General features: G+C 40.1%; 1 protein-coding gene across 1 annotated transcript in view; it reads left to right on the top strand.

The window, feature by feature from the left end:
* Positions 1 to 14,176, top strand: part of PTPN14 (protein tyrosine phosphatase non-receptor type 14) — a 100,243-nt gene that overhangs the window by 80,057 nt on the left and 6,010 nt on the right. Inside the window, exons 12-17 of the mRNA XM_052680950.1 lie at positions 1,381 to 1,459; positions 3,062 to 4,551; positions 6,668 to 6,811; positions 7,789 to 8,007; positions 11,365 to 11,493; positions 12,468 to 12,702. Of these exons, the coding sequence (XP_052536910.1) occupies positions 1,381 to 1,459; positions 3,062 to 4,551; positions 6,668 to 6,811; positions 7,789 to 8,007; positions 11,365 to 11,493; positions 12,468 to 12,702 (2,296 nt within the window). The remainder of the gene's footprint in view (positions 1 to 1,380; positions 1,460 to 3,061; positions 4,552 to 6,667; positions 6,812 to 7,788; positions 8,008 to 11,364; positions 11,494 to 12,467; positions 12,703 to 14,176) is intronic.

Raw genomic sequence — 14,176 nt, 5'->3', positions numbered from 1 at the left:
TCATATATTTGTTGTTGTTGTTTTTTAATCCATGTGATCCATAAGTTGGGTATTGAAGTTCTCCATGCCTGAAAGCTTTCAATACTGTTAAGACAAAAGAAAAATGTAAAAGAAAGAAAGGGAGAAAAAAAAAAAAGCCCAGACCATATGCATATATGCAAGTAGCTTCAGTACTGTCTGGTTGTATAACAAAGGCAACTATCTGATCCAGATGTATAAATTTCCAGTAGAAGTAACTCTCTCGTGCCATGTTTCTTCCACCCACCATTTTTCCATTTTCTAGGCTTTCAAACATCTTGATTTGTTCCCAGCTAATCTCTCCTGCATGGGTTGTCAGGATTAGTCTCCTTTGCCCAAAATGTTCAGTGAGAGTAGGGCTTTATACCCTTAAAAGTAATTCATCTAGCAGAAATATTTCCTGTTATCTTCCAGCCCTGGCTTAACAGCCATTTCATATGCAAGAATTCATATGTGCACTCAGTTTCTTTGATTCTCATTCTGTCTCCCCATTTACATAGGAAATGTAAATTTAACCCCTTCCCCACCCCCTCTCCATTGGCAAACTTTTGCTTGGTGTTCATTTTGTGCATATGCATGCAAAACTAAATCATTTGGTGTTTCTTTTTGACCTTGGGCATCCAAAGAATTCCTTAATAGTTTGAACTAGTTAAATCAGCTTAGATGACAATCCCTTGTTCTGTTGTTAAGGAACAGCGAAGAGCATCTTCCTTCTCTCCCTGCTCTCCTTGTGTATCAAAGCACGCTTTCATAAACTGCTCAGCAGCTCCAGACAGGACATTACAGTGCAGGTGGTGAAGGGCAATTGCAAAATGTATCAGTTTACTGATGGACAAAGTAGAATATGGCATCAACTGTGACTTATTTGTCTGTAAATAACTCTCCTGATTTAATGCTGAGTTCTGGGATCCTTTTCTGTTAAAAAGGCTTTTCTTTAGTGAATCCAATATTCAGGTTACCTGCAGTTAGATTCTAAGTCCATCTGTGCTGATGCTGCTTATATAACAGTGTTCTAGGTCCCTGAGCTTGTTCCATCTTCAGCTTTTGACCCAATTAGGTGTTTGGGTGTTGGATTTTGCTTGTTTTAATTCTTCAAGGACTGGGACTTTCTATAAATTTCTCAAATCTTCTAAGTGAGATGGGAATCTGAATGTTGTTTTCTGAAGTGGTTTGCTATAAATGCATCTAGCTGGTCAGTTTTGGACTTAAAGTTTAAGAATTTACACATGTTGAGCATGTGTGTTTGGCTGGGTAGGAAATAATTGGTGGGGAGGGCAGAGAATTATTTTTTCTACATTTCATTTGCAAAAACTGTAGCAAACCGAGTTCCTAATCCTTTTCTATCTTGTGCTTTTATTTCAGCCTAGACAACATCCATTTATACTGCCTCCTATGCATGTCCAGTGTGGAGATCACTACACTGAAACACATAATTCACAAGGTACTTAGAGCATATGTGTTACCTCTAATGGACTTTAATTGTATGTGCATGCAGAGAAACTCCTACTCCTTGTATCTAGATTTCTAGTACTGCTGTGATCATGTTGGAGGACAGCTAGCAGTTCTTGAAGCTACTACTGCAGTAAATCTTGTGTTTAAAGTCAAATTTCAGTTCTAAAATACTTTTGCATGATTACATGGACCTTAAACTTGGCATTCCAGTTCAGCAAGCTGAAAAATAATTTCTAAAGGAAATCTGATGGCTGAACTCAAAGGCAATGCCAGCTGGGGGTGGGGAGAGAAATGAAGTGAAGGAAAATGAAACAGCAAAACATCTTTTGTTGCAGGAGTAATCTGTGTGCTATGGTGACAGAACTCAGTGTATGTCTGCCTACATTATACTTACAGATTGAAGGAGAGTTAACCACTTTTACCCCCATGTTTAACAAATAAATCCTCTGAGAGGTTGCACCAGGTTACTTTGATCAAGGCTGGGAATAGAGCCCAGCCTCTAAACACGTTCAGTTTCACACCCTTAACCACACCCATGCTGCCTTTTGGAATACATGCAGCCAGGTCTGTTTGGCTACGTTCTCTGCAGTTCCTGAGAACTAGAGTTGAAGTGCTCTCACTGGTAGAGGAGCTCTTAGTCATACCTGATAGTATTCTGAAGTTATGGCTGTCTGACTAGTTTTAAGAAAGAATTTGGTATGTTTTGAAATGAGCTAATCAATATAGTTCCCTGAAGAACTATATATATATATATGAATTTGTCTTAGTAGGCACTACTATTTTACTATTAAGTACAGCATCTTGGAGGGGGATATTTTTAATTTTAGATGATTTTTTATTTTTTTTAATTCAGTCTTGCTGCAAATTTCTTGAAATTATTGAAGAACTGAGTTAGTTTCAGAGGCTTGGGAGATGCTACTTGTTTCTTACAAGTTTTTTGACATGGAATGTCTTGCAGTAAAGTTATGATTCCTGACATCATCTTTAATGTCTTCATTCCACCTTAAGTAGCCTTTGCTGAACTAATATTTTTAACACATCTGTAGGGTGGGGCTTTTTTTGTTGTTTTTCCTTTTTTTTCTTTTCTTTTTTTTTTTTTTCTCCTTGGTCTGGATACCCCTGTACTTCCAATTCTTAAAACTGTTGACTGGTTTGAAGAAGAATCTACAAGTTCACAATCATCTACTACTCTGGGTAACGGAGAGCAGTGTATCAACAACAACAAAAACATAACATTTTCAGGATTAGCATAGGTTAGCAGCACCAAATTCCTAAAAAAAAGTAGCATCAGTGAATCCTTCCAAGGTGGTAAGAGAGATGCTGTTCTTCCTTGCCAGGCAAAAACATTTCCTTTTTTCCCTTTTCATGCCTCCCACAAGGATCTGAGCTACAGTATTTTGCTAACTGTTGGGAGTATTTATGGAAGTCATTTCGTCTTAGTTCTATGACTCAAGGATGCTCCCAAGACCAAATGTTCCCTGCAGCTGTACACTAAGCTGTCTCTCTAATCATTGGTGCAGACTGCATTTGCAGCTTTGATAACAAGTCCTTGTATGTTAAATTTTGAATGTTTTATCTCTGCTCTACACAGACAGCATTTTTCATGGAAATGAAGAAACCTTCTACTGTAGGTCTCAGACCAGCTTGGACAGGTGTCCAGTGGACTTCAGTTACTTGAATGGTAATGGACCCAATGGGAGCGTATGCAGCGCACACAGCATGAACTCCCTGAATCGCTCACAGAACTTCATTCAGGCATCTCCAATGTCCTCAAACCTGAGCATCCCTGGAAGTGACATCATGAGAGCAGACTATATCCCCAGCCACAGACATAGTGCAATCATAGTCCCGTCGTACCGACCGACTCCAGATTATGAAACTGTCATGAGGCAAATGAAGAGAGGAGTGATCCAGATGGATAGCCAAAGTCAGTCTTTGAGGAATCTCAATATTGGAAACACGCATGCTTACAACCAGCCAGAAGACCTAGTTTACAGTCAACCTGAGATTCGAGAGAGGCATCCTTATACGGTCACTTACGGGCCTCAGGGTGGTAGCTACAACAAGCCTGTTACGCCCTCTGACCAAATGAACCCTAACAGTGCTGTGCAGAATAAGACAGCGGCCAGTGCCATATCACACACGGTCAGCACACCGGAACTGGCTAACATGCAGCTGCAGAGCAGCCAGAATTACAATACTGCTCATATGTTAAAGAACTATCTCTTCAGACCCCCGCCTCCGTACCCGCGCCCACGTCCTGCCACCAGCACACCTGACCTTGCAAGCCACCGGCACAAGTATGTCAGCGGGAGCAGCCCTGACCTGGTCACACGTAAAGTGCAGCTCTCGGTAAAGACGTTCCAAGAGGACAGCTCGCCGGTCGTCCGCCAGTCGCTGCAGGAGGTCAGCGAACCCCTCCTGGCAGTGAAGCACCATGCGGCTGTGAACAAGCGCCACAGCTTGGAAGTCATCAGCAATATGGTACGTGGTATAGAAGCCATGGCGTTAAAAACTTTAAACGCTCCTCTGCCGCGCAGGAACACCTTGCGGGAGCAGGTGCAGCCGGAAGAGTCGGTTCAGATGGGGCATGAAGTTCAACAGGTTCTTCATTACCATCACAAAAAGACCTTCTCTGATGCCACAATGCTGATACACAGCAGCGAAAGTGAAGAGGAAGAAGAAACCGCAAAGTCTGTGTCACAGATAAGAGCCCTCCATGAGAACATGAAGTACAGTGCTCAGTTGCAAGCTGCCTTGGCTAGAATACCAAATAAACCTCCTCCAGAATATCCCGGGCCTCGTAAAAGCGTCAGCAACGGAGCCTTGAGGCAGGACCATATTAGTGCTTCCGTGGCCGCAGCCAGGGCCAAGGCCATGAGGCCAGGGCCTTCCAAGGCCATCAGTGTGTCTCGGACAGATCAAGTGGCAATAAATGGGTCCTCGCTCGGGCCCTCTATCTCAGAGCCTGACCTGACAAGTGTAAAGGAGAGGGTGAAGAAAGAACCTGTCAAGGAAAGACCTGTGTCTGAAATGTTCTCTATAGAGGACAGCATTATAGAGAGAGAAATCATGATAAGGGTAAGTGTCTTCCTTTGTTGCGGGGGCATCTTGAGAATTGGTAATCGTAGGTCCGTTTACTGACCTTTTGGCATGTGAACTGTGGGGAACACACAGGTGGGAAAACATTGATTTGCTTAAAGCTGACCCAGTGGGTCAGCTACGATTACATGGATCTGGATTTTTATTTTTTTTATTGTACTCAGGTATGACAATATTGTACAAACCTATGGCATAAACTATGGATGAATTTAGAATAAAAACTGTGTATTTAAAGACTTCAGTGCCACTGGAGGCAATGGGAGAAATGAGGTGTGCTTGCATTTCAGTGACTTGTATTTTGAAGCTACTTGTGTGACTTGTGGCTTGAAGTTATGCTCTGGGAAGTACAACTGCAGTCACAGAAAATAGGGTGTTTGTTTTTTGTTTTGGAATTTGGCTCCTAAGCAGTTTCTGAAGGAAATTAATGAAGTATCCAAGTGGGTCATAGAAGGAAAGAGTTTGGAATATGCTTACATTTACATACTACTGTATATTCAAAGAAATTTAGAAACATTGTTTTTAGTGCTTCTCATTCATTAGTGATTCTTACACTTATGGAATAGTTAGCAGTTAAACTTGGGCCTCTACGCTGTATCATGGAAACTGAGTTTACTCCATACAGCATCTTAACCTTCAAAAATAAAATAAATACCCAAATATAAAACATAATATTTCATGAGTGCATATGGCAGATGTGGTGAACAAGAAGTGTACAGGCTCTTCTGAACTTCTGGGGAAGAAAACAAAAAAAACCTGCTGGGCTGCAGAAATCAAAAGGAATCAAAAATGTGAATGAAGGTGAGCTGAGAGGTTAGAGGTGCTTAAGTGCTCCTTTGAATAAAGATGCAGATCAGCCTTTGGTTAAAATATGTTTTAGTTGTTAATTATTATTTTTTTTAAGTAAATTAGTTGCCTTAGCATTAGACTTTTAAGGTGGTTTCAGCTTAGTTCAGGTGTCTTAAGGCATGCAAATGTTCCCTTATTGTAGGAACCCCATACTACACATACATACACAGTGATGGTTTGAAAACCTTAATCTTTCAAACACATGCTTTAGCTTGTAAAGAGTCATAAAAAGAAAAAAAGAAAGGAAAAAGTCTTGCATTTTCCTCCTTCGTGAAAGTCTAATAAGAAACGGAACAAAGAGTTTTTGGATTTTTGTTTTGCCTTTTTGTTTCTTTTTACTCAGTGTTCTGGAGGAAAGCACTGGTGGTGAAAAAGCTCTCAAGCTTTTGAAAAAACATGCTGTGTCTGAGGGTCTTCAGGTTCAGTATTGTATTTCCAGGAGCTGAATTTGGCCCATGTGGTGACCACAGCTTTTGTATGCATGCTGAGAACCAGGCTTCCCTAGTGCTCATCTCTTCCTCCAAATCTGAGAGAAAGAACTATGAAAGGAACAGAGTAAAATATTCATAATTTTGCTCATTCTGGAGATTCTGTCTCTTTTCTCCGTCTCCCGGAGGCATTAGGAAGGCAGCGGGGTGAGCTGAAAATCTGTACTCGGGTTTGCCATATTGCAGCATATTACAAAGCAGGAATGTGAGAAACAGTACCACTCCCTACCTCAGTTTTTAATGCAACGCACATCATGGGTACTACTTGAATCACCGTGATAACCGAGTGCATCAAAAGACTTCATTTTAAGTATTAACACAAGATAGTTTTTCTTCTCTGTAATACATTGCTATGTTGGAATAGATTGAAATTATTGCTTTTTAAAAGATGCCCCAGGTGTCTTGGCTGCAGTAGAGCTACTTTAAATGTACAGGGTAATGTGTTTTGTGTCCTACGTTCAGAGCAGTATTTGCAGAAAAATGCTCGAGATTGTATTTGTATGTCTTCTGATGGCACGTAAACTGTATTATAAGCTGGGATTGCTCCTTTGAAATTAAAATTCTGTGCTCGTGTAGGAGCAGGCCTTTGAGGAATAACAGGAAGAATAGAGGTTGTATTTGAATTTACGATGCTAATGGTGATCATCTGCATTCCTTGGCCAGAAAGTTGCAGATTTTGGAGATTAAAAAAACATTCCAGCATTTTACTGGCATTATAAATAATCACACAGAGATGAAAACGTGCCTTTTCTTGCCAAAAGAATCTAGAAAAGCAGAAGATGGCAGGCCTGGAGGCCCAGAAGAGGCCCTTGATGTTGGCAGCACTGAATGGACTTTCGGTTGCTAGGGTTCCAGTGCCGGAGGACAGCCAGGATGAAGTAGCCAAGGTGCCAATGGATGAGAGGGTAAGATGGAGGCTTATGAAATGTTGTTCATTTCCTTTGTTCCCAGTACGAAGTTTCTAAAATATTAACATTTGATTTAGCATATGAAACAATTTCTCATAACCATTTTCAGAGTCATTAATGTCAAAGGTCTGCAATTAACACTTGCACATCTTCTGATGCTAAGTGTTTTAAATCTCTTCAGTGTTCATAGAAGTCAGTGAGAGTTGGGGCTGTTCACCATTTCACGTCTGTCAGCATCACATAAGATCAAGCTGTAAATTCAATCTTGCACATTTTTTGTTTGATCAGGGAGTACCTAAAAATACCATCCTTGGAATGTTTCATGTTCTGATACAACTAACGAGTTCAGATAATGTCTCTAGGTGAATTGAAGAAAAAAAGTTGTCTGTCTCCTAATGTTTGCAATCTGGGTATGCACACGTATCTGGAACTTCAGAAATTAAAACCAGTTTCTGCTGTTAAGATTTGAAAGATATTTGCTACGAATATTTCTGGCTTTTTGAGCAGAATTTTCCAGCCTTATCTTGTCTGTTATGCATATGACAGAACTCAGCCTTGGTTTGCATGTATGTGAGGTTTTGTTCAATCACAGAAACTGCATACATGCAAGTTGCACAGTATTTTGAAGCTGGCTTATTCCTTCATGTCTTTTGGTGTGATCTTCTTCATAAAAGATAAATTTTAAATATTTTTACAAATACCTATTGTGGAAAAATTACATACAAATTCATACTGAATCCGTATTGTGCTTTTCCTTTGTATGGTATGCATCTTAAAAATAGCAAATGTAAAATTTATTTGTTTCATTCGGTAGAAATAGAGAAAGTCGTGTTTTCTCAGATAACTGTGACCAAAAAGAGGAGAGAGAGAGAGAGAGAACATTATGGTTATATGTTGAAATCCAAAGAACTGATGGATGGGGCATTCTGTCAAGAAGAGCTAATCAATTGGTGTTACTTTCTGTTAAATCCAAGTGCAAAATCTTGAAGAGGAAGTTGGAAGAGGGGATGGTGTTTACAGAATATGAGCAGATTCCAAAGAAGAAGGCAGATGGGATCTTCACCACTGCTGTCTTGCCTGAAAACACTGAGCGCAACCGCATCAGGGAAGTTGTTCCTTATGAGGAGAACCGAGTGGAGCTGGTGCCGACCAAAGAAAATAACACAGGCTATATCAATGCTTCACATATAAAGGTAAAAGCTTTCTTGGGCTTTGTATTGCAAATGAAGGTATGTTAGAATTCTGTTTGCATTTCTGGGTGTACAGTAGTATTTTCCGTAATTTGGGAACTTAAAAAAGGTAACTTGAAACAGGGTGCATCATTGTACACTTACATCAGCGTAGGCACCTGTAAAGTCCCATGTCATTTAACATGCATGAGTTGATTTATTCTCTAGAGACTTGGAATTCATTTTAGAGAAGAATTCTTACTTTTTTTTACGTGTGTCTCTGCCAACTTGGTCTCTGATGGCTCATGTAGAAAGAGATGCTGCATTCCGTAAACCTCATGAACATGAGTTAAATCTGCCCTAATATTTACAGTGTCCAAAGAAAACATGTGCTGTTATGAGTAATAGGTGTATGGATGTTTGCGTAAATATTTCAGGATGTGCACATAAATATTGCAATATTTGGTGTATGGTAGTGAAATCTCTGTATTCCTGATTGGGTACTGCATTAGACTTCTTGATAAGGTTTTATCAAGACAGCCAGATTTCTTCTAGTTAATTGAATGTAGAAATAACTTGAGATATGAGATGACTCTGTTACTCTATGAACATGGCCAATTTTAACAATTTTAACTATCTTGCGGTGGCTGCAGATGCTTGCTTTTCTTTAAGTTTCCAGTAACAATTTGCTGGTTTTTGCTCTATCCTGGGAGAATTAACACCTTTCCTTCAGCTGATATATACTCTTGTTGTCAGAGAGGGCTCTCTGTTTTTTATCTTTGTCAGAACCCAAATTAAAAAGAAATTAATAATAAACAAAACATTATATTTTACTGGAGTAAAAGCCTCTTAAAATTTAAAGAGAATAGCTGGCCTCTTTGGTTGTAGTTTACAGTACTAAATCCTATTGAATCAAAACAGTTTCTGAACCAGAATCCTGGCTGGCTATCATTTCTCTACCATAGCCTGGTAGGTAGCAGATACTGAGTTTTTGCATAATCAGGGATTGGTACGATGATGGATTTTAGAGCCCGTAATGTTTCATCTACTTTGTGGGAGGATAAAATCCTGAGATTCCTAACATAAATTATTCCCACAAGCCTGTACTAGCCTGAAAAGAATTTTTCTTGGCCAGTTCTGAGTCCACATTTCACCTTGAGTGTCAGTGTTGGATGTGTACTCATTTCACATTCACAGAGCAACCAGGAACACGCACAAATAGTTCAGCACATGACAGCAGTCCTTGCCAGTATTTTTCTCTTGCACTCCAAGTGGCGCTTACTGAAGCCAAGCAGATGTTCTTTTGCTAAGAAGGTGAAATTGCATCTGCAAAATTTACCTCAGTGTCACAGTGTGTTTGCAGCCCAATGTTCAATTTTTAATATCCTGCAGTCAGGGCATTAGAATGCAGTAAACATTCCAGGCATCACATTCCCTTCAGACTATTTATGGGTCTTTCATATCGTGTGCCAGGAGGCTGGATATTTGGACCAGAAGTCAGCAGACAAACTCCTATATCATCCTGATAAGATCCATGCCTGCAGGATTCCAGCTCACATCGCACGACCTGCGAGCTGTACAGTTTTTCAGTATTTCTCTACTTATTTACCACTGACCTTTGCAGTGAAGACTCAAAGAACTCACCTACACCTGAGATGCATATCATAATTAAATTAATGGATTAAGTTCTTAAGACCACTTCATCTGACTGTTTGAGTCAGACCAGCATTAACTGGAAAAGCTCAGTAATACTATACCACGTGTGACTGTGAACCAATATGGCAGTGCAAGGTGTACATTGATGCTGTAGTGATTTTATTTACATCTTGTGCAAGAGCTTGAGCTTACTTGCATTGGGCTTGCAGTGTTTAACCCTCCGTCCCAGAGGGGAGAGTGATGCAGAGTATGAAATGGAAGAACTAGGTGTACAGGATTGAAAACTGTTTCCAGTGCAGGGAGAGTTTTGTTACCGTACAAACACTGTGCTAGCTATAGGTGCAAACACCCGAGGAACTCAGCTTCAAGAACAGCTATTTGAATAACAATTTTGATTCTCTTTCTGAAAAGCTGTTCAAACATTTGTACTGCAAATGTAGTATATGCTTCAACCTGTCAGAATGATTGAGCTCTCCCTCTCTCTGCTGGTGGCACTGTCCACCTGCACCTTGATATCTATGGATATGTCAACACTTTTGTTATAAATCTTCTCAGGACTTACAACTTCGTTGTGAGAAGTGGCTCTGGACTGACATACAATTAGAAGTTCTTAGTCTGCAAAGGAAAAATGTTTTAGCTTTTCAAACTAATTAGTTCATCTGTTTTGAGTTCTTTAATTTTTTTTACTGCTTTTTTTTTCTTTTTTTTTTTTTTAACTGTTCCTTTTACTTTTGATATCTAGTAGGTGTCAGAGTGGTTTGGTTATTTTCACCTTTGGTTAAAAAAACAGTTTCTGTAAGTTTTTCTGATGTGTATATAGCAAATAATCAGTCATATATATATTTTACACATAGAAGTGATTTATGTGCTCCAAAAATGATTTCATTGCATGCTGTCATGCATATAAATATTTCCATAAGATTTTAATCCAGTTATGTATTGGGGAAATAGACTTACATGACTCCAGCTGGATTTACTATATAAGTAGATGGCAGTTTCTAAACTGGAAAAACTTGAGGTAAGTGAGGAATGGAAACATGAAATGAAGCCTGTCTTGATTTCACCTCTAGCTGGACCTGTCTGACTGTTTTGTTGTGTGTGTGGGCATAACTGCAGCGTTTTTGGCCATATCTTCAACAGGGATCAGTGTAGCAAGAGTCTGTTTAAGAAACTATTTTTTGCTTGAGTGGAAAATAGTTGAGGGAGACCCTGAACAGTGGAGGCCCTTAGCTGCCCTAGTGCAAACTATTATTTCCATTCAGGTTTTCTATACTACTGTGAGTTCGTTTCCAGCAGTGTAATGTCTTTTAAACGTATGCAGATACTTCCTGGTGCTCAGTTCTTATTCATCATGGGTTTGTCACAAAGCCCAGGGAAGTCAGTCAGCTGCTTATTTGTATTTAAGCCATCTCTGAAACAGGGCCTCAAAATACTTGCGTCTGAATAATCCAGATGTAATGGCAAGAAGAATGGTTGACATTTTGCTGAAAGCTTCATGTCTATGAGCATCAAGAAAGGACGTGGAAACACAAAAGATTGTGTTTTGTCGGATTTGCTCTTATCAAAAGGATGGTTCATGTTCAGAATTCTGAAAAACAGTAGAGGAAGAAAAAAGCAAAGGTTTCGTTATGGTCTCTTTTGTTTAAAGGGCAGTTCTGGCACAAGTGCTGCTGAGAACTTGGGCACTGACTTTTTTTTGCTTTCTTTCTTTTTTCTTCATCCCAGGTTACCGTAGGCGGAGAGGAGTGGCACTACATTGCTACCCAAGGACCTCTGCCACACACGTGCCATGACTTCTGGCAGATGGTATGGGAACAGGGGGTGAATGTTATAGCCATGGTCACAGCTGAAGAGGTATGTAAAATCACAGAACATGGATCTTTCTGATGTAAGTCAGTCTCCCATTATCATGGCTTCCCATTCCATTAACCTGTTTTTCCATCAACAGTCCTTTTTCCTCTTACTCTCTTTGAACATACGCCTGGACTGCTCTAGTACTGTATTTTGTAACTTTCTAACATTTGTTTTGGCAAGTACTAAAGTGAAGCTAGCAGAACACCCGTTTCTCCCTGCTTCACTCCAGTCTGGCCAAACAAAACAAAGATGTTTCCATTGGAATGTGAGAGTGCTAAACTGCTGCTGGTTAAAACGACACAGGCTTCCACCCTGTCCAAGGCCAGTTCTGCATACCACCACTCTTATCAGCTGAAAAGACACTAGAAGCTGTTGTTTCTGTATAAGTGTCCACGTAAAAAAAATAAAAAATCCTTTTATTCTTATGCCAAGCAAAACAGTTATTTCTATTGTAATCCAAGAACTATGTGCTACGTTATAAAAACTGGCACATTTTGCTAACTAACACTGCATTCAACTTTATGCCTGATTGCTTTTAACAAACAGAGGGAGTGCCATACCACATCAAGTCACTGTCCAGTTCCCAAGGCTGATGAAAACAGATACTTAGAAGTTGCTGTAGAGAATCCCTTTCTATTGAAAGGAAAGACTTGCCTAGGAGGAGAAAATTTCCTGAGATGTTGTAGACAATAGCTGGCTTTTGCTCCAAGGCAAGTTTGTTCTTCAAACATTTCTAACGTGTCTGCTCTACCTATGTAAACATTTTCTGATTCCTGTTCTTTTACATTCAGATATGATACATGACTGAGAATTTTAATGGATACTTTATTTATGGGGTGCTCCCTGCTATTCTGGTTGTTCTGAATATGAAAACTTAGCTTATCTGCGGAGTTCTATTCTCTCTGTTTGCAGCAACTAACTACTGTTGTTCTTCTTTGTGTGTGTGTGTGTGTGTGTGTCTGTGTGATATTAAGGAGGGAGGAAGAAGTAAGAGTCATCGTTATTGGCCTAAACTGGGCTCTAAGCACAGCTCAGCCACTTATGGGAAGTTCAAGGTGACAACCAAGTTCCGCACAGACTCCGGCTGCTATGCAACCACTGGTCTGAAGGTCAAGCATCTGCTTTCTGGAGATGAGAAGACAGTGTGGCATTTGCAGTATACTGATTGGCCAGACCATGGATGTCCAGATGAAGTTCAAGGCTTTTTATGTAAGCATTCTTGAACTTGCATGATAAAAGATATCAAACAAAAGGTTATTCACACTGGATTCAGTTCACTGCCCCTGGTCAGAGCTGTAATTGACTTTAAATGTTTACTACTGCAGTATAGAGATGCCTCAACTAGGTTAGACTTTTCTGTGATTTGATGAAAGAAGTAGGATTCAAGAGGTAGGACCTATGGTGAGGGTCTCATTCTGGAAGAATGTAACAGGAGGAAAAATCAGAGGCAACAGTAGTGCTAAGGATGGATAATTTCAAATAAAAGGACGTCCCAGCTGGCTGATCTGTCAGCGTAAATTACTGCCACTGCCTAGCTCTAATGAGTGTATGAGACATTATGCTGCACGGAAATGTGATTAGAAAAGTCTGGGTGAGAGAGGCTCAGATGTTAGTGAAAGACAGCACAATTCCTCCAGTTCTGTAGGAGGCTCTGACTGCTGACAGCCAGTATTTGGTAGTCCAGAGGTGTTGGACTTGCTTCAGAAGAGCAAAAAGCTCTATTCCAAATGCAGTTAGTCTGAACACACTGCCACTCTTCTAACCACATGTACTCACACAATGCAAAGAGTATTCACAATTAAATACAGTCTGAGCTCATGCATTTCTGACAAATGTAGCCACTGTGTTCATCTGTAATGAGTTTATAAGATTTTGTACTTCTTACCAAGTAGTAAACACAATTACAGTAAGTAATAGGAATTCAACCATAATGTAACTAAAATCACTTCTCTGGCACTACAATGGAATGTGATGCAGAGCTTTTTAAGTTCTCACTCAAGAAGTATATATACAGTGTACTAGCTCTGCAGCCTCTGCAGCATGGCCCTGTTGAAGCTGAACCCTTTGTCAGCAAGGCTCATGAGTTCTACTTTGGTCTTCACACAGCTATGGTACTTTAGTGATCTTCTCTCCTTTGCATGGTGTAGGTTATTTTCCCAGTTCTGTCACCAGGGAAGAATCACAGAAAAGCCATTCTGGCTTTGACAAAGGAGAGTCATGGGCTCTGGCTTGAAGGCAAACATACTGAGTTTGCTCTCACTGCCCAATTCCTGGTTTGTTTTGTACTGTGCTCCTCCTGCCAGCCCCTGTAGCTGTGGTTAGGCATGGCAGTAATTGGAAACGGATTGTTCCTGTTTCCTGTGTTTCATTGTTTGCCACTACATACAGTCCCATTTCATGTTGTGCTTTAAAATGCAGCTTTTCTGATTCTGGTAAGCCTCCAGCCACAGCCTGTCTGTCTGTATTGAAAGGACAGCTTGGGCTGCAAAGCTGTGATGCCAAGTGTGTAAGATCTTGAGTTATAGTGTATAGAGTGTTCATCCAGCCAAGTGAGCTTCCAATATATTAAGATGGTGTAGCTTGACAGTAGATTGCTTTTAACAATGCTAGGACAGCTGCACCAACTGTTCTTGATTTGTGTACTTTCAAGAAATGACTGGGAGAAAAAAGACAGCTCTTAGAA

This window comes from Tympanuchus pallidicinctus, unplaced genomic scaffold (genome assembly GCF_026119805.1).
Source record: "Tympanuchus pallidicinctus isolate F22 unplaced genomic scaffold, pur_lepc_1.0 scaffold1, whole genome shotgun sequence".
NCBI lineage: Eukaryota > Metazoa > Chordata > Aves > Galliformes > Phasianidae > Tympanuchus > Tympanuchus pallidicinctus.
Note: the sequence above shows the minus strand (reverse complement) of the source record. Positions and strands in the feature narration are given on the sequence as shown.